Source organism: Microtus pennsylvanicus, chromosome 4, assembly GCF_037038515.1.
Source record: "Microtus pennsylvanicus isolate mMicPen1 chromosome 4, mMicPen1.hap1, whole genome shotgun sequence".
Taxonomy (NCBI): domain Eukaryota; kingdom Metazoa; phylum Chordata; class Mammalia; order Rodentia; family Cricetidae; genus Microtus; species Microtus pennsylvanicus.
The window spans coordinates 5,805,064-5,827,845 of NC_134582.1; the positions used below are offsets into that span (position 1 = coordinate 5,805,064).

General features: G+C 50.2%; 1 protein-coding gene across 4 annotated transcripts in view; it reads right to left on the bottom strand.

The window, feature by feature from the left end:
* The window catches only part of Mbp (myelin basic protein), a 104,102-nt gene that overhangs the window by 46,248 nt on the left and 35,072 nt on the right, over positions 1-22,782 (bottom strand). For all 4 annotated transcript variants that reach the window (XM_075968154.1, XM_075968152.1, XM_075968153.1 and 1 more), the window contains exon 3: positions 16,220-16,307. In XM_075968154.1, coding sequence (XP_075824269.1) covers positions 16,220-16,307 — 88 coding nt within the window. The remainder of the gene's footprint in view (positions 1-16,219; positions 16,308-22,782) is intronic.

The following is a 22,782-nucleotide window of genomic DNA, read 5'->3' on the forward strand; positions in this document are numbered from 1 at the left end:
AGGGGAGAGACAGAGAGAGGAAGAGAGAGGGGAAAGAGGAAAAGGGAGGGGGGGGGAACTGACCCAGACAGCAGTAATCCAATGTAAAGAGAAAGGGAAGCCAATAGAGAAAAAGAGAGGAAGGGAGGGAGAGACAGGAGAAAGAGTAGAGAGAAAGAGGAGGGAGAGGGAAAGGAGACAGAGGAAGAGAGGAGGAAGGAGAGACGAGAGAGAGAGAGAGAGAGAGAGAGAGAGAGAGAGAGAGAGAGAGAGAGAGAGAGAGAGAGAGAGAGAGAGTAATCTAACATAAAGAGAAAGAGAAGCCCCTAGCCCACCAGAGAGCCTTGAGACTGGGCATGGTGGTCACTCTGTGGGCTTCTCTATGGCTTTTGCTATGTACACATCTAACATCCCCACCAGTGTCCAGATCACGGGGAGGAGCAGGATGCTGGTGCCTCTTCCTGCCTTTCATCCAAGAGTTGCCTTCCAGAAACTGTGATCTTGATATCCCAAAGGCTCCGATACTGACCACTGGGGTACTTGGCCCTCACTGGATGGCAATGGGGTAGCAGCAATTGAATCAGCAGGATCGGCCTCCCTGCTTACTTCCTGATGAACAGAAGGGTACTCGACAATCCAACTTCTTAAAATGGCCATACTATTTTGTACATAGCCAGGGAGCGGTGTTTTTTTTTTTTTATCATTTGTAAATATGGCAGAAACAGAAAGGATCTGAACTCTCAAGGAATGAGGGCTCATAACATAAAACAAAATGGAGGTCTCTGGGACTGTGCATTTCTGAGTTATTTTTAGGTCACTCTGGGGACAGTAGCAGATCTGTGTGCAGCACTTACTGTGCCTGGATACCGCAGGGACAATGGTGTCAAATGTCTGGCACAGCACAGCCATCGGGCCCCATACAATGCCTGCCTTTCAGTGTTCACGAGCCACCATCAAGGGAGTGCCCCGTGGTACCATCTCTGTGCCAGCTGGTGTTAGCCCCTGCTGGGCTTTAAGGGTAAAAATAGTCTTCAAGTGAGAGCAGAGTTGGTGAAAGCTTTGAAAACCTTTGGGGGAATAGAACAGGTCTTTTCCAGATTAGAAAGAGAGGCAATTAGTGGGATGTTGAGAGAGTGGTTAGAAAGCTGGCCTCAGGCAAGGCTGGTCTGGTCTTTGTCTGCTGAAGTCCCAGGTGCAGACTGTGTCCATGCAAGAAGGTGTGTGTGTGTCGGTGTATATGTGTATGTGGTGTGTGTATGTGTGTGTACCTATGTGTGTAAGTGCTTATACCTCTGCATTCCTGGACATCATTCTGCAAACACTTCTTAGCTTTTGAGATAGGGTCTCCCACTGGACCTGCTGCTTATTGATTCTGCGAGGTTGTCTGGTCAGCAAGCCCCAGGGATCCACCGGTTTCCACTCTTCAGTGCTTGAGTTCCAGGTGTGAGCCACCATTCCTGGCTTTTTCTGTGGGTGCTGGAGATCCACAATCAGGTGCTCAGATGCTTGTGTAGCAGGTACCTTCCCCACTGGGCCACCTCCCTAGTCCTGGAACGCATCCTAACTGCTAACAGGTTTCGTTTGATCTTCTGTTAGACATTCCGAGGCAACTTCCCCATCATTCCCGTTCAGCTACCATAGATACCAACATGGGCAAACGGAAACCATCTGCAATCTTCGGCAAATGGAAGTAAAGACATCTTAACTTCCACACCCCATTGATGCTTGCAAGGAGCCATTTTCATCGTGTGTGAGCCTCGCATAAGTTGATAGCCACACAGGAAATGAACACAGGTAGAGATTCAATGTCTCTAGGCTATGGAGATAAATCCACTTGAAGCTTTCCGCCACTGAGGTTGGACTGGCTGCCACAATTCTTTATGTGGTATTTTCTGGTGTTATCAGAAACATCAAATGTTACCTCCTGCATACCTGTGTCTCTCTCCAGGGGCCAGGTCACTGTGGCAGTGAACGTTGTGATGAGGAATGCTCATTTCTTGTCTTGCTTTCACAACACCTATACTAAAATAAGACTATGCCTCCTCTCCCTGGTGGCTTGGCAGTGAGTCCAGGGCCCAGGCTGGGGCTGTGTTGTGACAACCTTGATCAGTGTCAGGATTCTAATGCAGGACTCCTGTGGGCCATAAAAAAAATCCCTTCTCCTTGAATCTCTGCCAGAGAAGTGTGGTACCCAGAAGTGTGGTACAGGAGCAACTAAGAAGTGGCTTACTGGGGATAAGGCTCTCATCTTGAGGATGCTCTATGCATTGTAATGGATCAGGTTATTACCCTGTGTGCTTGGTGGCATGGCTCAGTGTGCTGCCTGACACTGATCTCTGTAGTGTGTGGTAGGTATTAGTTTATCCCAAGCTTCTCAGAAGGTCCCAGAACAGACTGAGAACAGTGTGTAGAATAGCCTGGAGCGTGTGCGCATCCACAGATTACCACAGGCACCCAGGCAGGGACAGCACACAGCAGCTCTGCGTGGCCCCACTAGAACTTGTCTCAGCACCTCTCCTGGACTATTTTCTGACCGACTCCTTCACTGGCCTGGGCCTCTGCCCACACGTGAGCCTGCATTCCATATGCTCGGTTCTGCTGCTCGTCTTTCCTGCCTCGAGGCCTGCAATGTCGTTCTCTCCATGATGTGAGTCCCTTCTGCTGACACCCACCACACCATCTGTGTGCCGTCCCCTGGGCCGACACATTCAGAGACAGCGCCTTTGTCATTTCTCCGCTTGCCGAGCGCTCCTCTGAGGAAGTCTGCTTCACAAGCCCCTGAGAAGTAGCTGTGCCGACCACTGAGCAGACCGAGAACAGGGCAGTCGGCAAGGAGTATGGTGGGCCAGGGGCAGCCCGGCTCCAGCTTTCCAGGTCTCAGAAAGTGACTTACGTTACTAGTGCCACAGGGGCCTGACAAGTGCAGTGGGGTGGAGCGCCTACAGCTGCGGCCCCTCCCAGGCTTCCTCTCTTGCCTTTGCCTGGCTCTTGGAACAACTTCTTGGTTGTGTGGCTGCCCTGATTCCTCACACAGGGGTCCCTGCTCTGAGTTCCTGCCAGGAGAGTCACTGACCTTACTATGGGGTCAGTCTGCACTAGCTCACAGTGACGACCAGAGACCAGATTCCTAAAATGGTGTTCCAGAGACTTTAACCATCACCCTGGTGCACCCTGAATGCCTGGAGTTCACCTAAGCCAGTACGGTCTGCATGCAGAAACTTTATCTTCTGTGGGCCAGGCTGCCGTGTCTGATGCTGCCATTTCTCTCTCCTCAGCATTCATTTGGGCCAAAGCCTGTGCAGACTTCTGGAGGCAGAGTTCAACTGTGGAAGGCGCTCTCAGGACCCCTGTCATGTGGTCCCTGTCATCTCCCCATCTCCCCACTGCTCACTCCCCAAGGAGGGTTTCAGTTGGCAGCTGTGGGATTAGGGCAGGTCAGAGCGCTGTGCTGTGGGACGGATGAAATGGTGGCGACATTCTTAGCCCCTGAAATTTTAAATGCTGTTTCACAGTCTCTGGAACCCAGGCCCTCTCTTACTATGGACCATGCTTCCTTCCAGCTCAAGGAGAGGTTTCTGGATGATGCAGAACTGCTGGATCTAGCACAGGCTACTGGCTGAGACATCCGTATGTAAACAGATAAGTGGAATCCCCTGACCTTTGGGAGACAGAAGACCTCTGACCTCAGGAAGCACCCTGGGGCTCCTTCAGCTGCCTGCCACAGCTCCACACCCTTTGAGGAACTTTGGAAAATGGGGTTTAACAGCCACCTGATTGCAAAGGGCAGATAGGCAAGTAAAAGTGAGGATGAATCATTCCTGCCCCTCAGAGCCCAGCAGGATAGGCAAACCTCACTGTGGGAGATCTGCCAGAGAGCCCAGAAAACCTGCACGAAGTCCTACAACCAAGGCTCACGGGCGCATGACTCATGGCAGCCAGGGTGGAAACACTGCCAATGTCTCTGCACTCATGGGCGTCCAGCTGAGGAACAGGAAACTCTTCAGCCAAGCAAAGGAAGAGAGCATGGATGACCCCCAGGACAGCATCCCACCTGAAGACCACGGTCAAGGAAGACCACGCAGGCGCACGCCTTTTACTTAGTCATGCAGAGCACGCTGATTCCCCAATGCAGAAGGCAGCTTCGTGGCTGCAGTGTCTGAAGCTGGGGTGGGGAGGTGGACAGTGACTGTAAATGGTTCAAGCACTCTCGCGGGGGAGACAGAGTGCTCTAAAAATAAGTGCGATTACGTTTCCATTCCACGGCGTTGTTGCTCCTGCCGACCATTTCAACAAGCAGGAAATAAATAAGAACGTGAAAGAGGATGCGTGTAAACAGGGCCAACTTGAAGAACCACAGGCATCCTTAATAGTTTAAACACACCCGAGACTCTGCATCCTTTGAGCATCCAGTGTGCCACGCACCCACAACACAGTAAAGAGATGAGACTTCCGCATCTTCAGGGGAAAGTTTTGTGACCAGATTGCCACTGTCCCCAAATTACACCTCGTCAACAGTCATCAACTGAAAAGCTACAAACAGATTAGCGTTCTGAACTCTGGATACTGCCAGTCCTGGGAAGAGCCAGGCAGATGGGCCGCATCAGGGAAGAGCAAATGTACTGTTGTCCCCAGGCCTTCTGTTCTTTGATTTCGCTCCCTAAGGCACCTCCACCTTGAAGCCCTAAAACCCCCACTTGTTTCTGCAGTAGTGCCCTGGGGGAGTTCTGAGGGTTACTCAGAGACTTCAAAACAGGAACGTTGTAACAGGAAGTGGTTAGATTCGTGATCAAGGCGACAGAGGTGGGAAAAATGGAGGCCTGGAAGAAGAGGGAGAGCCCTAAAACCTGGCTAACAGATGGTTCCTGCCTTGTGGACATTGTCATCTCCATTTTGCAGCGATAAAACCAGAGGATTATCGGGTCAGCAGTAAAACATCCAGTTTGTATTTATTCGGAGGAGCCAGAATCTGAACCCAGGAGAAAGACAACCTCTGTGCAAGAGGAGCAGGGGAGGGGAATGATGGCTGTCGCAAACAAGCCATCCTAGAAGTATCTGAAGGATGAATACGCTTGGTTTCAGAACAGTGAAAGGAAATCTCTTCACAGCATGTGATGAAGATGAAGGCTGCCTGAGTAGCTCAGTTGCTGCATTCTTTCACCAGCCTGTATCACTTCACTAGAAAAGCCATTTGTGCTGTGTGTCCACCTGTGTATGCATCTCTATGGAAACAGGGGAAACTGGTCCTCAGTCTTTGAAACAGTCTTTCGCTGGCCTAGAGGTCACCAGGTAGGCTGGCTTTGTTAGCCAGGGAGCCCCAGGGAGCCCCAGGGACCCACCTGTCTTTCCTTCCCCGACACTGGGATTATAAGTCTGTACCACTGTTTACAGCATATGTTCCGGGGATGGCCCTGAGGGACCCATGAAAGCCCTTTGCCATTTGAGCCTTCTTCCCAGACCCCAGTTTCATTTTTACCTCCCACTCTTACACAGTTAGTTGAAAGGTCCCTGAGGTGTTTCACGAGAGTGAAGATGGGCCTCGGTGGTTTAAAGCAATACTCTGCCTCTTTGCAGATGCTCTGCATGGACGAACATGAGAGCGAACTGTGGCTGTACGTCTGTCCTTAGGGGCCACTACTGCCAGTCCCATGCAGTTGACTTTGCGTTCACCACTGGGTAACTAGTAACCTCCGAAACTTCCCAGTGAAGTCTGGGGATGCTCTGGAAACAAGTGCTGCTTAATTTGGGGCTAGGAGTAAGTTCAGCACTGCTGATGTTTTTCAAAGGGCAACAAACCAAATGGTAAATTTTGTAGGGATTTTCTGGGCAATCCGGGCAACATCACTCTCACATCCTATTCATCTCTTGACCGCAAGAAGTTTCTGGCGCAAATATACTGACCATCTTCTGCAAAATCCCCTGACTAGTGAATTACTAACTCACTGGGAAGCAGGACAAAGACACTCCTGCCCTGACCCTCCCCACACAGAAAATTTCAAGGTCCTTCTGCCGTTAGCTACTCATGAACCACAAGAGAGGAGCCACAGTGGAGCCTCCTCCCCAGTGCCACTATTGCAGCTGACCTCCCAGGGCCAGTTAAAGGCGATTGTCAGTACGGACAAGTGACCTCTTTCCAGCATCGTCTCCACGCCTTGAGCACAAGCGTCATGCTGACAGCCAGTGGGGCTGGAGGTGGGGGTGTGTGTCAGTGGTGGGACCTGGACTCTCTCCAGGACGTCATCACTAATAGGATTTCCTTGGAGGGAAAAGCCATTATGGCCTTATTTTATTAAGACCATCATTTCAAACACCCCCAGGGAAGTGCTCCCCACTCTTGTAGCAACAAAGCAGGTCTGGGAGGGGAGCCCTGTTGCATGCTTACATTGCCTACAGCGTGCTTGGATCTGAATGAAGATGCCGGGAGAAATGAAGGCAACATAAAGGTGTGTTCTACTCATTTTGATGACTTTCAATGAAAAGTTTTTAGTTAGAAGAAAGCTTTCCAAAAGATAAACCCAATCCCCCAAGCTAGGGAGAAAGAAGGAGTGCTTTCTTAGTTGTGTTGTGGTTGGTTTGCTGGCACCTAGACAGTAACCGTGAAAAACGGTGGTCAGGGCAGAAGGAGCCACACCACGGTCCGTTCTGATCCTAGGGACCATAAGACACAGCAAGTTACTCAGGCTTCACTTGCTGGTAGAGACACCAGCATCTCCAATGGTCCTTTCCATCCGTCATAGCGGGCTCTGTAGAAACGGATGTCTAACAGTCTGTTTGCCACTGTTAACATCTGCCTGGCTCAGTTAACATTAAATAGTTAACAAGAGGTCACCTGCTGGGGTGCCTAGTCACCTTCTCAGCAGATTTGGGTGAAACAGGATGTGCCATGGGTCATTCCAAAGTGATCGGAGCTGTCTCCAGGGTTTGTGTATAGGGCAGGAAGGTTGGGGGTAATAATTATCAACAGCTTTCCAAATATGCCACATTTAACTCAAAGCAGGATAGGTGATTTAAGAGAAACATGGGAGCTCCAGAGGGTAAGGTGATGGGCTCTGGGATGAAACTGGAAGGAGGGAATGGGAGGGGAGCGAGGAACACTCTCTGAATCCCCAGATGGCAAGGCACAGGTTTTCCTTCTTGACACTTCATCTCTAACATGTGTACGATGTTGACACGGAAGTGCCCTTGAAAGAAGAGACACCTGCTTCCTTTTGGGAAATCAGGGACATCTTGACCCTCATGCTGGGGCGGCTTGCACACAGAGTGTTTGTACAGGGAAGTTAACTGGAAAAGCGCTCTCCCCTGCTTCACCAAGAAGGACCTTCCTACATGTGTCAAGTCCACAGGAGACCTTAGGTCCTTGACAAATTCAGACAAGGGTGAGACAAAATGACGTTCCTTCACTGGCGGAGACACATGGGGGTTCTTTCCAATTGCGATCTGACCCAAGATGCTGAAGATACTCAAAGGGATCATGGTGGACACAAGATGTCTCCGATGGGCCCATGACCAGGGAAGACTCTCTGCTTCCTGGGCCTCAGGCAGGGCACATTGCTCCCCAACTGGCCAAAGCCCATCACATCTGCTATTTGTGACTCGGGAGACTGTGTTCCCTCTTTGTTCTCACGATCTGCTCGCTGTCCTATTGTGGCTCTGCTGGCCCTAAGTGACTCCGAGGCACTCCTAAGGTGGGGCTCTCCGGGAGCAGGCTGTCTGAGCCTTCCAGGCACCAGTAGCGATGGCTGTTCTGTGGGAGTCAGCCTGCTCGGAGCTCTCCTCCTCATCCTCCTGCCGGAAATGGCATCGCTAGGCTACCATTACCATCTGGTTCTGGGGAATTTCAGCGCCCTGTGAGAAGTGCTTTAACAAATGGGGAAAGGGCAGCGCGTCCCTGGACACTTTCACCCAAACACTTCCTGTTCTACATGTGAGCTCCCACCACAGAAGCAGCTCACCCTTGGTGGAAGGGGTCCTACACACATACACACACACACACACACACACACACACACACACACACCTGTGTGCACAAGCTGTACACATGTACATGCCCTCATGCGCATGACCTCATATTCATCGTACATGTATACACACATGTACACACAATAGCCATTATTCATGTGCACACCACACATGTACGAACAATAACCCAGGCCCTAAGAAGTAGAGAATGGGAAATTTGAAGGGCTTCAGAGGTCTGCAAAAACTGTGCCCAAGGGAGGAGATGTCTGGGAGAGGAGGTGTCAGAGGACAGAGGGGAGCAGAAAGCAGAGGGTATAGCTGTGCCCTCCCATCACGCTCTCAGTATTGAAAAAGCTGCTCCTTAGCTGGGTACAGTGGCACAGGCCTTTAATCCCAGCACCCAGGAAACAGGAGGAGGACTGGTTTCTGTGAGTTTGAGGCCAGCCTGGTCTATATAGTGAGTTCCAAGATGCCCAGGGCTACAGAGAAACCTCGTTAAAAAGACAAAAAACAAACTAAAACAACAGCAGAATTAAAAACAACAACCAAATAAACAACAACAACAACAAAAACAGAAGGCAAAAGCTGCCTCTAAGACCCACACCTTCTGAGATTTAGTAGTGAACAGACGGACAAAAGCTTCCTATCTTCTATGGGCCCACCTTATATCAGGCAGGGACCAAGCAATAACTAAATACATTAGACAGTGACCACCTGGGGTGGGGGACCAGCACCCACTCTCTGTGCCCTTCTTCTTGGTGCCTTATATGGAGGAGGGCCTGCCTGACACTTCTGGTCAGAGACCTGGAAGGAAGCGATGAATGCCATCTTGTTTGGCACTAGAGCATCCAAGATGACATGCTATCCCTCCTCTCTTTCCCCGAACACCCTCTGTCCTGCCCTCTGAGCTGAAACACAAAAGCAGCTGGGGTTTTCAGTCTCTAAGATTTAGGAGTTCATATGACAGGTTGGTGTGGCTCAGTCGTCTTAGTTCAAGACAGGTCACCGAGAAGGGGACACTGAGCAGAGACTTGCAGGGGGTCCATCCCCTCACAGATGACAGAGAAAGTGTTAAGGAGTTTTTATACAGTGCCCTCTAGGGGTGTGCTTACACGCATTCAGGCATGTGGACCCTTAGGCCACTTTCTGCAGCTTAGCTTCAAAGCAGGCCTGGCTACTGCTTGAACTGTGCAGACTATGGCTGCACCCACATTGGGCTGGTTTTGCAGGCATGCCGAATGTAAAAGCTATAGAGTCGTGGAGATGTTTGAAAAGAAAGTCTAGGAGGTCAGACAATGTGTACCAGGGTCAGGATCTCCATGGGAGATCCTGTAAGCACAAGCCACAAAAATATGAGGGTGAACTGAAAGATACAACAGAGACCCCAGGAAGTCAGAGGTGCCCAGAAGGATGGCGAGTCTTCTGAGAAAGAGCACAGGCAATAAACCCAGGAGAGAGGCCAGTCCTGTTGAGACTGCACTTGTAACCTGGGAAGTGGAGCTGGGACAGGAGCACTGACGGGATACTGAGAGAAGAATTCTGGCTCTTGCCTCATGGATATCTGTATTTGGAAGGAGGAACCATGTTTGTCCACCACTTGCCCTGTGTACGCTGCTGGGTTCCCGTGCTGCTGTGGCCTGACCCTTCCTTGCTATTTCCTAGTGCTTCTTTTTGTAATAGGGATGGGGAGTGGAGTGGGATTTAACTGAGCTATTCAAGAACAGAAGAAATATTATCATCTAAGGGATTAAATTGTGAACGAGCCTTACATCAACTGAAGTCACTGGAGGGCAAAGGGCATGGGAATCTCTTAAAAGATTAAAGTCTGGATCACAAGCTCAAAGGGCTATAGGGCTGAGCAGGTCACTCTGATGAGACCCGGTTACACCAGAAACCAGCTATTTCCCAGTCTTTAATGATTCCAGAGAGACTGGGATTCTAAACTCAAATGCGACCACATAGGAGACCAAGCAGTTTTTCAAACAGGCACTAATCAGGACCACCGGAGCCCCGTAAAAACGTAAGTGGTAAAAAAGGTCAACACACAAAGTTGAACAAGGGTTACTTCTGTCAGATGGTTGGAGTAAACTCTAACCCTTCAATTAATTTAAAGTCCTTAATCTTAATTCATGAATCAAATATATATGTGTGTGTATATATATATATATATGAATAAAATAAATACAATAGTATTTTTATTTTAGAACGAAAATCCTAGATATAAGGTACACATTCACTCAGGTCCTAGGAAGTTCCGGGCAAGTCCATTCTGCCACCAAGACTCCACTTAGTTAAAATAGCACTTGCTCAAACCCAAGAGTTCTGCTAGGACAGGAGGCTGAAGGCCACACCCATGCAAGAAGAAAGGCTTCGAACCTGCACATGCAGCTCAATTGGTCCTCGCTAAGCAGGGAAATTAAGTAGCTGCGTGAAGTAAGCCGGCGATGGGGACTCCATCTTAGAAATAGAGTGTGGAAGAATAGCCCGGCTCTGTCGGCTGGAGAGACGACTTCTCACCTGTCCACCCTTTCAGCGAGAGCTCTGGATGAGGCATGGTCCCTCTCTTCCCAGCAGGCTTTGCGAAGCCTTTCTGGCTTCTGCGCATGCTCTCACTGAGATGGTCTTGACAACAGAATCCCGGCCTGATACACGAAAAGCAGCAACAGCAAAAACCACCTTTGCTTTGCATGTGTCAAGCTGGGTTAAAATGTCCCCTTCCACTCTCCCTAGAATATTGCAGGCACATCCGAAGTGCTCAAAGGGGACTTAACGGCTAGTGTGGTGTACGTGGATGGATCTGGACTTGCATCACACTGAGACAGAGCTACAGCATCGCAAGCCTCATTCACAGCATTCTTCATAAATGACATTTTTGCTAGGACTAATGAGGAACTAGCACCAAAAGTTGTTTTAGTTTATCCTGGCTTGTGAACCACCCACAAAGGGCCCTTATTCCCAGTTACGGTTGATGGAGATCCACAGAAATGCTAACGAACCCGCAACCGGCATTAACATGGCTGACCCTTAGGTTTGTCTGTGCGCAGAGTCTTACTGCCTCGACCTCCTGAGTACTGGGGTTACAGGGTGTTCCAAAGCATCCAGATCGTCTACCTGTTCTCTCACTGACCCCCTCAGAGTTGAGATGGAAAGGGGCCACCCTTTAACAGAGGAAAACAGAAACACTTGAGTGTGAGCCATCAGTGAGCCAGATGAAGCCTCTTTGTCTCCTACTGTCTCTAGACTACATTCTCTTATCCTCTTCCTGAGACTCATCATCCATTCCTAGCGGGGCAGGGAGACCAGAGGGTTTCAGCACTGACTACCGATCTTTGGGTTTTTCCCAGCGTGGGGACCTGCATCCCTGTGCCATGAGACACCCATCCACGCCCTCACTCAGCAAGGTCCAGTTCCGTCTGTGAGTCAGATCAGCTCTGTTGACTGAAGACAAAGGCTTTGGCTGGTGCTTATCCCAACAAAGAAGCCACTTGACATGACATTTGGTGGACAGTGACGACCACGTCACTGTCATCTCTGATAAAAATCTAAGCGGGAGAATTCTCAGACTTCATTCAACACAACTTGGCATCATTGAAAATGTGTAAAACTCTGTAATTATAAGAATAATACAGCTGAATGGGACACGCCAGTAAGCATGCCGCCCAGGAGGATGAAGCTGGAGGACTGAAGTGAGTTCTTGGGTAATAGAATAAGATCTTATTTCAAAAACCAAATAAACGAGGCTGGAAAGATGGCCAAGTGGTTAGGAACAATTGCTGCTCTTGTAGAGGACCCGAGTTTGCTTCCCAGCACTCACATAGCCGCTCACAACCGTCCATAACTCCGGTTCCAGGGGAGCTTAGGTCCTCTGACCTCCTCAGGCATGTGCACGGTACAAATACATACATACACACAAACACCCAGACACCTAAAATAAATAAAGTCAAAAATCATTAAAAACCCAAATGAACATACCCTGCCTGGGCACATGAGGGCACATCACTGTTCGCAGGGTGTCCTGACCCCACCTCACATCTGAGGAATCTAAGAAGCAAAGGGGCAAAACTCACACAGCTCTGCCATATCCTGTCTGACACAGGCATCTGACTGCCCGTGCAGGGGACACTGTCCCAGCAGTTATGTTAGCATAGCTGCACCTTCCTGTGATCTAGACTTCAGAGTCTCTGGTCGCCTGTTGCATCCTATGCACCGCCTGACTGCAGACTGACTCAGGCTACAGGAAGCAGACAGGTGCATGTAAGCATCTCTCACGAACATGTTTTCTTCCAACACTGAACCCAGGCTGGTCCATCGCCATCACTTGAGGATTTGCCCTCACCTGTGCTTATCTCTAAGGACAGCAGTGGAAGGAAAGTGTGACCCCGCAATTAAGCTATCTTTGCCCACACCACCTGTCAAACTTGGGCAGCTTGGGTGCATGCCAAGTGGTGCCTCAGCCCGGGGCAGTCTAAAAGGAGCCAGTCACTCCTGCAGAGCAGTGGCGCCCTCTCCTGGTAGTTTCTATACATTGCTAGAGTAAATTCTGGAGGTTGGAACTGCTCCTGGGGGGAGGGCCTGTCCAGTAGCAGCCCCGTAATACACACATACACAGAATACCAGATGCCTAAAATAAATAAAGCCAAAAATCATTAAAAACCTAAATGAACATGGGGCATGCTGCCTTCCTTCTCCATGGCCTCCAAATGACAGGATGGTATGTGACGTGTGTGTGGGTGTGTGGCTCAACAAAGTTTACAAACCGGCCTGTTGAAAAATAGCCTGGTTCCTCAAATTGGGGACAACATGGTTCCCTAGGCTACTGTGCCCTGCAGCACTTCCTTCCTCCTGGGTAGCCAGGCAACCAGGCCTGAAGTGTAACCACAATGCTGTCAGAGGAAGGGGCAGAGAGAGTTAGTGCTGCGCCTGCTGGGATACTCCCTTGAGACTGAAGCAACTCCCAGTGGTACGTTACCAGTTAGCATAAAGTCTCAGACTCACGCACTACTGCTTAACCAAGGATTGCCTCTGGCCTGGAAAAGCCGCAGGGGAAATGTCTGGATTCAGTTGACTGACTTAGTGTGTGGCTTAGAGCCATCAGGTGTAGCATGCGTGCCTAGTCAACTCTGCCTGTGAACTTCTTTACGGTATCCAGTTCATCCCATCCAGGGGTTCTTTCTTAATGGAAATAGTACCCCTTACCATGATGTCCAGTATCCTAAATGTGTGTCCTACAATAATGTGTTGCTAGAGGAGACAGTTTTCACTATATTCTACATTTTTTTATCTGTCCTTCTGATGCAAAAAATGAAACGATCTCTGAGAGCGTGCAGATGCCCTTGGTAGGGCTGCTGCTGACTTGATGTTCATAAAATACAAGAGATGTCAAGGGAGCTTGCTTTCCCGAGCCTACAGGACAGCGAGGGAAGTCCTTATGAAGTGCAGGGGGCTGGATTCACTGGGAACCACGTCTGTGCTACCAGCAGTTTATAAAGATTTCTTCTATAAGGAATGGCTCGATTGGTCACAGTCAATACTAAGTCCGAAAACCTGAATTAGATTCTTGGGACACACATGTCAGAAAAGAGATCAACTTCCAAAGGTTGCCCTCCTGTGACCTCTTTCAGGACACACACACACACACCCCACAACAAAAACAAAAACCTCAAACAAACAAACAGACAAAAAACCCAGCCAGTGTCATCTGAGCTTTCCTCTCTCATCTGCCATTTTTCGTCTTTGTCCTGGAACTTCTGCGGAGAAGGGCCAGGAGGCAAGGTTACTGAGCTCCAGGGCAGAGGCTCAGCAGCTCACTCAGGACTGCTGAGTGCCCAGGGTTCACAAGCCCTCCCAGCCAGCTTGACTCAGTGCTGTGTGAACCTAGGATGTCCACAGGCAGAGTTCCTCACATGCTCCTGGGCTCTGACTCAGCCAGGACCAGAATGAGCCTGCATGCGTAAGGGTGACTCAGGTCCTGCTGCAGCCTGCAGTGCCAGAGCTGTGAACTGCCTTCACGTCACAGGTGCGAGCGCATTCCTGGCCCAGGTCCTGGGAGCACCTGATTTGTTGTGGAAAAACCTGTAACTTCTGCATTGCCATTGGCTTCATCTTCCAGCCAGTAAGCTGTCTCCTGGGACACTCACAGCTTCAGGAATCAGAGCATTTACATAAGTCACAGAGGGGACTCACAAAGGCCTTTTGTGTGATATAGTTCACGTATTATATACATTTTCTGTGTGTGTATACACACATACACACATAATGGTAAAGACAGTGTTCCTATGATCACAAATAAACTAAAATCGCAATTACCTAGACCTAGGAGCACAGCTCAGTGGTAAGGCACTCACATAGCATGTATCAGCTCCTGAACTCCATCCCTAGGACAGTAATACTCAAGATGACACTTGTCTAAACAGTATGTAAACCCAGGCGTGCATATGTTGCCTTTTCTTTGGTGCCTCTGATATGCGTCTGTGAGCCTTAGTTCCGTGTCCACACTTGGAAAACATAAGCAAAGAAACCATGGTTTCTACCCAATGTCTACCACATAGGCAGACTCTGTGCCCTGTACCATGACTTGTCCCGAATACTTTAAATTGTGTACCTTACTGTCATATACCCTCACCCCTGCCTTCTACTCTTACTTCTGACCAGGCCCCAGGAGCTACTAAAATATGAACACCCCACTTTCTAAAGACAGAAATGAAAAATTCTGATAAGATTCCTGTGGAAATGGACACAGCTAAGGAAATTGTAGAACCCCTGCCCTGCTGGCCCCCACCTCCCCTGCTGGCCCCTACCTCCCCTGCTGGCCCCCACCTCCCCTGCTGGCCCCCACCTCCCCTGCTGGCCCCCACCTCCCCTGCTGGTCCCCACCCCCCCTGCTGGCCCCTACCGCCCCTGCTGGCCCCCACCTCCCCTGCTGGCCCCCACCTCCCTTGCTGGCCCCCCTGCCCCGCTTCCCTCTCACAGCCATAATTTCAGTCTTACGGTCACACTGTTTCCAGAGAATTTTCAACCACAGGTGTTCGCTCAAGAAGGAAAAGCAGAGAAGGAACGAATTTTGATGAAACCAAGTTAACCAAAACAAACAAGAACAAAACCCCAGGGTAGATGGCACTGCCTCGTGGGAGAAGTATGAAGAAAGGCCTTTGCATGAGCAAGGCGAGGCCAGGTTAGGGAGTGTCCAAGGGTGGCTGGCCTTGAGTGACTGAGACCTAGGCTTCGAGACTCGGGTTATGATTCCTGCAGTGGCAGAACCTAGCTGCTGCTTCCTCTTGGGACAGTGGGCTCTTACCACTCTCAACCACACTTGTCTTCTCCCATCTCCCTAAGGGAAAGAAAGAAGCCACCAGTGCCCCTGAGAACGGGCCAACCGTGGGAGCCCATGTTGGAGAAAAGTCATGGAAAAGATAGCTCAACCACATTCCACAAAAATCAGATGAGGGTGTTTGTTCCTCTGAGAAGTAGGAAGGAAGAGAAAACCCACATACAGGACAGTGTGTATTCATGAGGCAACAGGAAGGTAGCATTTTGTAGACCACAATTATTCCCAACAACAGCCAAGTCACTGTCTGCAGCCAGCCCAAGGACAGCAGTGCCCGACTTTGGCAAGCTTACTTCCTCCTCAGCATTGTTATGACATTGTGGGGCCTGCTGATGGCAAGAGACTGACAGAGAGAGAGAGAGAGAGAGAGAGAGAGAGAGAGAGAGAGAGAGAGAGAGAGGCTGACTGACTTAGGGGTACAGAGAGCAAACATGAACACAAAACAAAACAGAACCCTGGGTCCCATGGGAAAGGGTCTGCAGGAGGGCAGTAAGGAGTCCTGTTCGCTGTACCACTGCACAGATGTTTAAAAATGAAGATGGAGGTTGGGGATATAGTCCGCTGGGTAAATGACTTGCTGCATAAAGGTGAGAGCCTGAGTTTGATCCCTAGAATGCGTGTAAAACCCCATGCAACAGTGCACATCTGTAATTGCAGTACCAAGAGAAGGCCATCAGACGTTCATAGACCAGTCATCCTGGGCTATGCAGCGGTGAACAAGCTCTTCTTGTTTCTATTCACGGTGGGGGGTGAGATTGTCCTCTGACTGGCACACATGCCCTGTGTCAAATGCAAGCGTATATTCCCAGATGGGAATACACATACAGACAGGAAGACCAAACAAAACAAAACCAGAAACAGCAAGAAAAACAAAAATCTAAAGAGAAGGATGGGGATTCCCCAGTGAGAATGTGAGTGCTCACAGTCCAAGCACAAGAAGAGGCTGTCCCCTCTACATACCAAACACATCACTGTCTTCTGATGCTGTCTGAGAAAGTTTGCCCACGCTTCTCTTTTCTTCAAACTCTCCTCGGTGATTTTCACCATCCTGAAAAAACAACACACCAACAAACACAGTTAGATGCATACAGATATATTTTTGGCAGCAAAATGATCTTAATGTACTGTCTTCAAGTGGAAGACCTGGCTCAGCTCAGGGTTAGAGATTCAGGCGAGATAACTCAGGGTCATTTCTCTGCCTAACCACACACATGTGCGCTGGGTCCAAGTGGACAGTTTCACATGAGAGGGTGCCAGCCTCAGCCTGGATGGAATACAGTAGCCAGGCAGGCAATTCCTATCTGCAGATGGGCTGTCTGTGTGGGCACTCTTGGATTTCAAATGACTTACAGGGCTTTGAATTCTAGGTAAGGCTAATCAGAAGTTTATCAGGACTCGGGGGGACAGTACCAATGCTAACACTCGGCGATGCCTTGTGTTCCTGTGAGGTAGGGAGGAGACCACCGTGGGAGGGATGGGATGCTCCTGTCTAGGAGCCCTGGTACTCCAGGGATGATGGGATGTTGGGGGAGGGGAGGACGGTTTCCCTGCCTGCTCTTTGGGATCCTGTTGATTCTCTTGAAGCAAGCATGGATATAAGATTTATTATATTAATTGATTTTATTTTGCATGTGTCTGTGTGGGTATACATGTATATGTGTGCGGGTTCAGAGGTCACCTTTGGGTGTCCTTTCTCGGGAACCATCTACCTCATTCTTTGAGACAGTGTCTCTCACTGGCTGGAAGCCTCCCGATTAGGCTAGCCATGTCTCTACCACTGTCTCCACCTTTTCCAGCACTGAGATGCACTGTTTACTTGTTTTCATTATTATTATTATTATTATTATTTTGAGACCGAGTTTTGCTATACAGCCATGGCTAGTCTGGAGTTTGTAGGCAGGTCTTAAACCTGTGGCCGTTCTCTCACCTCTGCCTCCCAAACACCAGACAATAGAAGTTCATCCCCATGCTTGGCTTTTGAACTTCTATCTTTGACTTTAACAGTTTAGCATGTAGTCACAACGATGGCCCTGTTGGAAGGCCCTGGAGACCCTTCTGCTCATTTCCTATATGGCGCCTTTAATCCTTACTGGTGCTGGACCAACTCTGCAGGATGTCTCACAGCCACAGCACCTGCAGGCAGGGAAGCTCCTGCGGCTGAGAGAACAGGCTGCTTCCACTCCAGACCCAGCATCATGGATGTCTATGGCCCCTGTGTGGGCGTTGTCTGCCCTCCTGTGCTCCAGATTACTTCACAGCGCTGCTTCCCAGGTCTGCACCTCCTTTCCTAGGAGCCTTCAGCCCAGTTTTTTGTTTTTGTTTTTGTTTCTTTTCTCACAGGGATGAGGTCAGGCAGTAGACAGCAATTGAGATAACAAATCCTGTAGTCAGACGCTGCGTGTGTACGGACTTGGGTATTAGCCACGCTACCCTGAGCACATGCCATGCCTCAGTGTCCTTGTCTATAAAAGAGCAGAAATGCTAACATTGCTTGGCATGGTGTTTATAAATAAGAATTAGCAGACGTCATCCACGCAAAGTGCTCAGAATTTGCCTGGTACAAAAAAACTGCTGCTCTGTTAAATGAGAGATGGAGTAGAGGTAGCCGTCTCCCTGGCACCCCAGCCCCTGGTGCTTGTTGCTGCTTTCAGATCGGCTCATGTTTCTTGGGCTCAGTGGGAGAGGGGGTGGGATGTTGTTGCCTGGCTCCCCTTTCTCGATCTTCTCTTCCCTCGCCCCAGCAGTGTTCAGTGTGTGTGAGCTGAATCACGGAGGCCAGAGAGCAGGTCCAAGAACTGCTCCCGTCTCCCAAAGGCCACCCAAGCAGTCACTCATGTACCCCAGCTTCAGAAGGCATGGGCTGCTGCCTAGCGAAGCCAACTAGACTGTAGAAGCAGAGGTGGGGCTCCAGCATCCTTGGCTGAGTCTGAGTGACTGCTGGTAAATCAACTGATATTTCCTGTCTCTGGAACTTCCCACCTTACCCACAAGATCTCTTGGTAGTGGGAGCCAAAGTTGATGCATGCAATGAAGATGGGCTTGTTGTATGCATGTGTGAGCCTAAAGTCAGATTTAGACCTGCAGTGCTCCGCTGGTGATGACAGGAACGTGCATGTGCTCTGAGACGCGGTGACACCTGCAGGGTGGAAGGATGCTAACAGCTCACAGCAGTCAGGTAGCTCATTTACGGAGGACTACAGCATCTGGCCATGGATGAGATGGATGAGAGCTGCGGCCAAGGCTCTGGGCGCTCACAGTATGTATTATATCAAGGGTAAAGCACACCTGCGAGCCTCCCCACAGCAACTATCCCACAACTGATGCTGTCTATGCGGTTAACCTACATTCTCAATACCATGGTGACTGCTGGCGCTGGCGCTAGCCGACACAACAAGCTTCCTACCGGTAAGTCACTTCCATTTTATTTCCTGCCTCACTTGGTAACGATAACGAGTCTTACTTCTTTTTTGTTTTTCAACAAACTTTATTCCTAGGGTCTTTGGCATCTGTTAACTTGCTCCAAGTTCTCCCTAGCTGCTAAACTTCACTCCCTTCTGTGTGTTTCATGCACTTGAAAAATATTTGTCTATGTTCTAACTTTTGGTGTCTGGGACTCTGATGTTGCAGGGAAGTCAGGCCTTCCGCAGAGGTAAGGAAGTTAGGGGATCACAGTGTGCTAGTGTAGGTCTGCACTGGTGAGTGTGTCCTTGTCATGGGGAAAGCCTGTGACCATGCATTTGACCATGCGGTGGTGACACAGACACAAGCCAGGAAGACAATGGTGCCACCTGGAGCCAGGTGAGGCAGGGAGCCATTCCCTCTGGCCTTTCAGAATGGCCAGCGAGTGGGTATGTCTCTGGTTTCCGTGACTGTTGTTGAACCCACAGGAAGCTAGCCCATCCTCAGTCAGCCTCCGACAAATGTTGGCACAGAGCCGAAGACAGTGGAGAGAGAAGAGGTGAGTCTGGGCACTCAGGAGTTTCTTATACACTCCTAACATATCATGAGTCAGCAAGCAGTCCCATTTTCTCTGTGAGGAAAACACAAAAAAGAAACCTCAACGAACTTTGACCTTTAATTGCCAGGCAGCAGCTTCCCATGGGCTCCGAGTGGGGCTGGCATGAGGCCTAGGAGGAGGGACCAGTGCTCTAAGCCTCATCTCCATCCTCCACTTTGTCCTCTCCAGACCTGCTGTCCACTGTTGGTCTCATGAGACCCCAGGCAAGGAATAAAGGAGAAAGAGCTGCCACACAGTGGAGGGATCCAGGTGTGACTCAGGGCCGGTCACCTGGTCACACGCTCCTCGGTAATCAGTGTCCAGACACGTGTGACACACCCACCACATTCCACCATGACATGTAGTTGGTATAGCTACTAGCATACCACGTAGGGGCATACACAGGTACACATGTCTGTGTGCGAACATTTACGCACGCGCTCACCTGCAGTGCTCCGAGGTACAGTCACTGCATTTTTGGAGGATTAATGGCTGCATGGTGACAGACTTGTGGGGAATGGTCAGATGACATGTTTTTACACACTCTGTAAAGTTCTGGAAGGTAGCTGAAGAGGCTCTGGGAGGGGAGGAGGCTCCAATGTTCTGACTCACACTGGAGAACCCTCACGAGAGCGACGATGTCGAGACATGTCACAGAGTGGCGCACTGAAGAGCCGGTTGTGCACAGAACTCTGAGCCATGGCCACCACAGACTGACTTAGAAAGGACATGAAAGAATGGGTTGTGAGGGGTTTGAGCCTCTTGAAACACAATGGGTCAATAAGGAGCAGGATTTGGACACAAGTGGACCCCTCACCTGCCATCTAGGATGCCCAAGACTGTCTGCCCTGAGGCATCTCTGTCTGATACCTAAGCCCCAAAGTAACTGATAGCATTCAAGACAGGGGTGCTCACTTAGAGACCCCAGAGGCTGGCAGAGGAATACACCCCTGCAGTCATCAGGGCAGACAAGCCTGGCTTGTGTGTGTGTCCTGACGACATCGTCACTTCATGTAGAAACAAATGCTAGGGGGCTGGAGATGTGGCTCAGTGGACAGGGAGCCTTCCTGGTGTACAGGGAGCCCTGAGTTTGATCCCCAGTGCCACACAGACAGGGTGTGGTGGTGTGTACTGCAATCTCAGACAGAGGAGGTACAGGCTGGGGGCTCAAAGATTCAAGGCTGTCCTTGGCCACAGACACAGTGAGTTCAGGGTCATGTGACATTCAGTCTGTAAACAAACAACGTCTAAATAAACGTGAGTGTCTAAAATTTCTTTCACGGTAGGAGGTGGAATAAACATTAAAGCATATGAAGACTGCTTATCAGAGGTTATGAGACTGGCAGCCTTCCTCTCTACATGTGGGATAAAGAGGATGGGGGTAATCTCTTACAAGTATCCATAAGCAGAGACCCATCTCCTGGCCCTGGGGTAGAGGGCACGCGTGTCTTCTTTGCAGAACAGTAACAAAGCGTCCCCCTCTTGCTCCCTCTGTTCAGCAGGTCCCGGCTGGCAGGTCCTGCTATTTCCTCTCCAGTGGTCACTTTGTACCTTGGCTGGAACTAGGGGTGGCCACAGTCCTCAAGCACACGCTCATCTCAGGCCTCGTGGCTGAGAGCTGGCACCTCTGATGTGTGCTCAGCCACAGGGCTGTGGGATCTGGGCTGTGCCAGGGCAGCCTGCCATGGCCTTCCCAGAAAGGCAAGTCTGTGAGTCGACAGGTGAGTCAGAGGCCCAGGGCCATGGCTGAAACCTGAGGAGGGTGCACACACTGCAGCCCTGGAGGGAATCTGCCGTTCCTGACCTCCAGGCCTGGCTTTGGTGGAGGGAGCAGAAGAGAGGTTCCAAAGAGACCAGAAAAGCCCATAGGGTCTCATAGACAAAGGCCCCGGGCTGCTTAGCTGATACCAGATGTCACCAAAGAGCCACCATGCTGGGGCCCTGAGGTGGAAGGGCTGCTGAGCTGAGCTGCTGTGGGTAAGCCTATGACAATGCTGGGAAGTGAGGTGTCAATCATTATGGCAGAGTGGGGCAAAGCAGGCTAAGGCCACATTCCTACACACTGGGGTGGACTTAGTTTAGTGTCCACTGTGAGCACCTGGGTCAGGGACCAGGAAGCTGAAGCTGAGGCCCCGCTCCCTTCCAGGACACACAGAGGTTCAGGGGAGTCCGTCTCTTTCTGGCCTCTGCCTTCCCCCTTCACACGGCACAATCCACATTCCCACTCGAGCCTCCCTGGGGACCCCACTGGATCTCAGTTGTTCTAGATTCCAAGGGGAAGCAGCTCCGTGAGCCCCACCTGACACAGGTAGGTGAAGCACCTCCCACAGCCCACGTGTGCAGCACACGTATGCCTGCTGGGCTAGTATGTGATGGGGAGATCCCTCACACACTTTAAAATTTAAATCTGGCAACAAACTGGCAGAATCACTAAAGGACTGAGGTTCAGGGCCAGAAAAGGTCCTGTGCCTGGAGTCCAAAGCTCTAGAGGAAAGCCTCCCTCCCTTCTCTCCTTCTGGGATAGAGGGCTGGTCTCAAACACAGCTATATGTAGCTGAGGATGACCTAGAACTCTCGGCGCTCCTAACTCCGTAAAATGCCAAGATTACAAGCTTGTGCCGCCACGGCAGATTTTACTTTCCCTAAAGCAGACTCTGTTCTTATCCCGGCTCTACGCTGTGTTAGGATAAACAGCAAAGGTACCGACAAAGGGGCTGGGAAGTCAGTTCAGATGGTAGGTCCTGGATCCCAGGATCGAAGGAGGGACATGGATCCTGAAAACTGCCTCTAAGCTCTACTTCTGTGTCATGGCACCATGTACACGTGTGCACGCTCCCCCCATAATAACGACAAACAAATAAAAAGACACTGGTCTACACCAACAGTTTGGCCAGGGGTTAGGCCCCTCCCCCTCAGGCAGGAGTTGAGTCTACAGTCACCCTCACATGGCCCTCCCTGGGCCAGGGTGCACACATCAGGCACAGGTGACATTTTGGGTGGAGCAGCTCTGCTATGGGACTGGAGAGGCTCAGCAGCTGTGTCTGTCCTCTGTTCTCCACCTGCCTGTGGCTCCTCCAACCATCACAATTAGGGGAAAATATTCCTGAGGGGGGAAACCCACCTCTGTCAAGGAGCTCAGTCTAGAAAAAGAACTACAGACAGTGAAATATATTCATTTTCTAATACATGTGGCAGTTCGTGTTCCTGAAGTGACAAAAATTCTACTCTTGAAAGAATTTGAGAGTAGTCAGATGCCAACATCAGAGACCAGTTGGGGCTAAGAGGGGATTTTAGTTACTAAGACAGAAAGGCCACCTGGGTGAGGTTCTTAATCTGAAAAACAGGAGCATTGGGACTAAAAATAAAATAAATTCTGTGAAAGACGGAAGACAGAAAGGGCGAACAAGCTGGATACTGGGGGCACAACTGTGGTCCTGGTGTTGGGAGTGGAGACAAGGGATCCCTAGGGCTCACTGGCCACCAGCATGGCCTGCTTGGTGAGTTCCAGGTGAGTTAGAGATGCTGT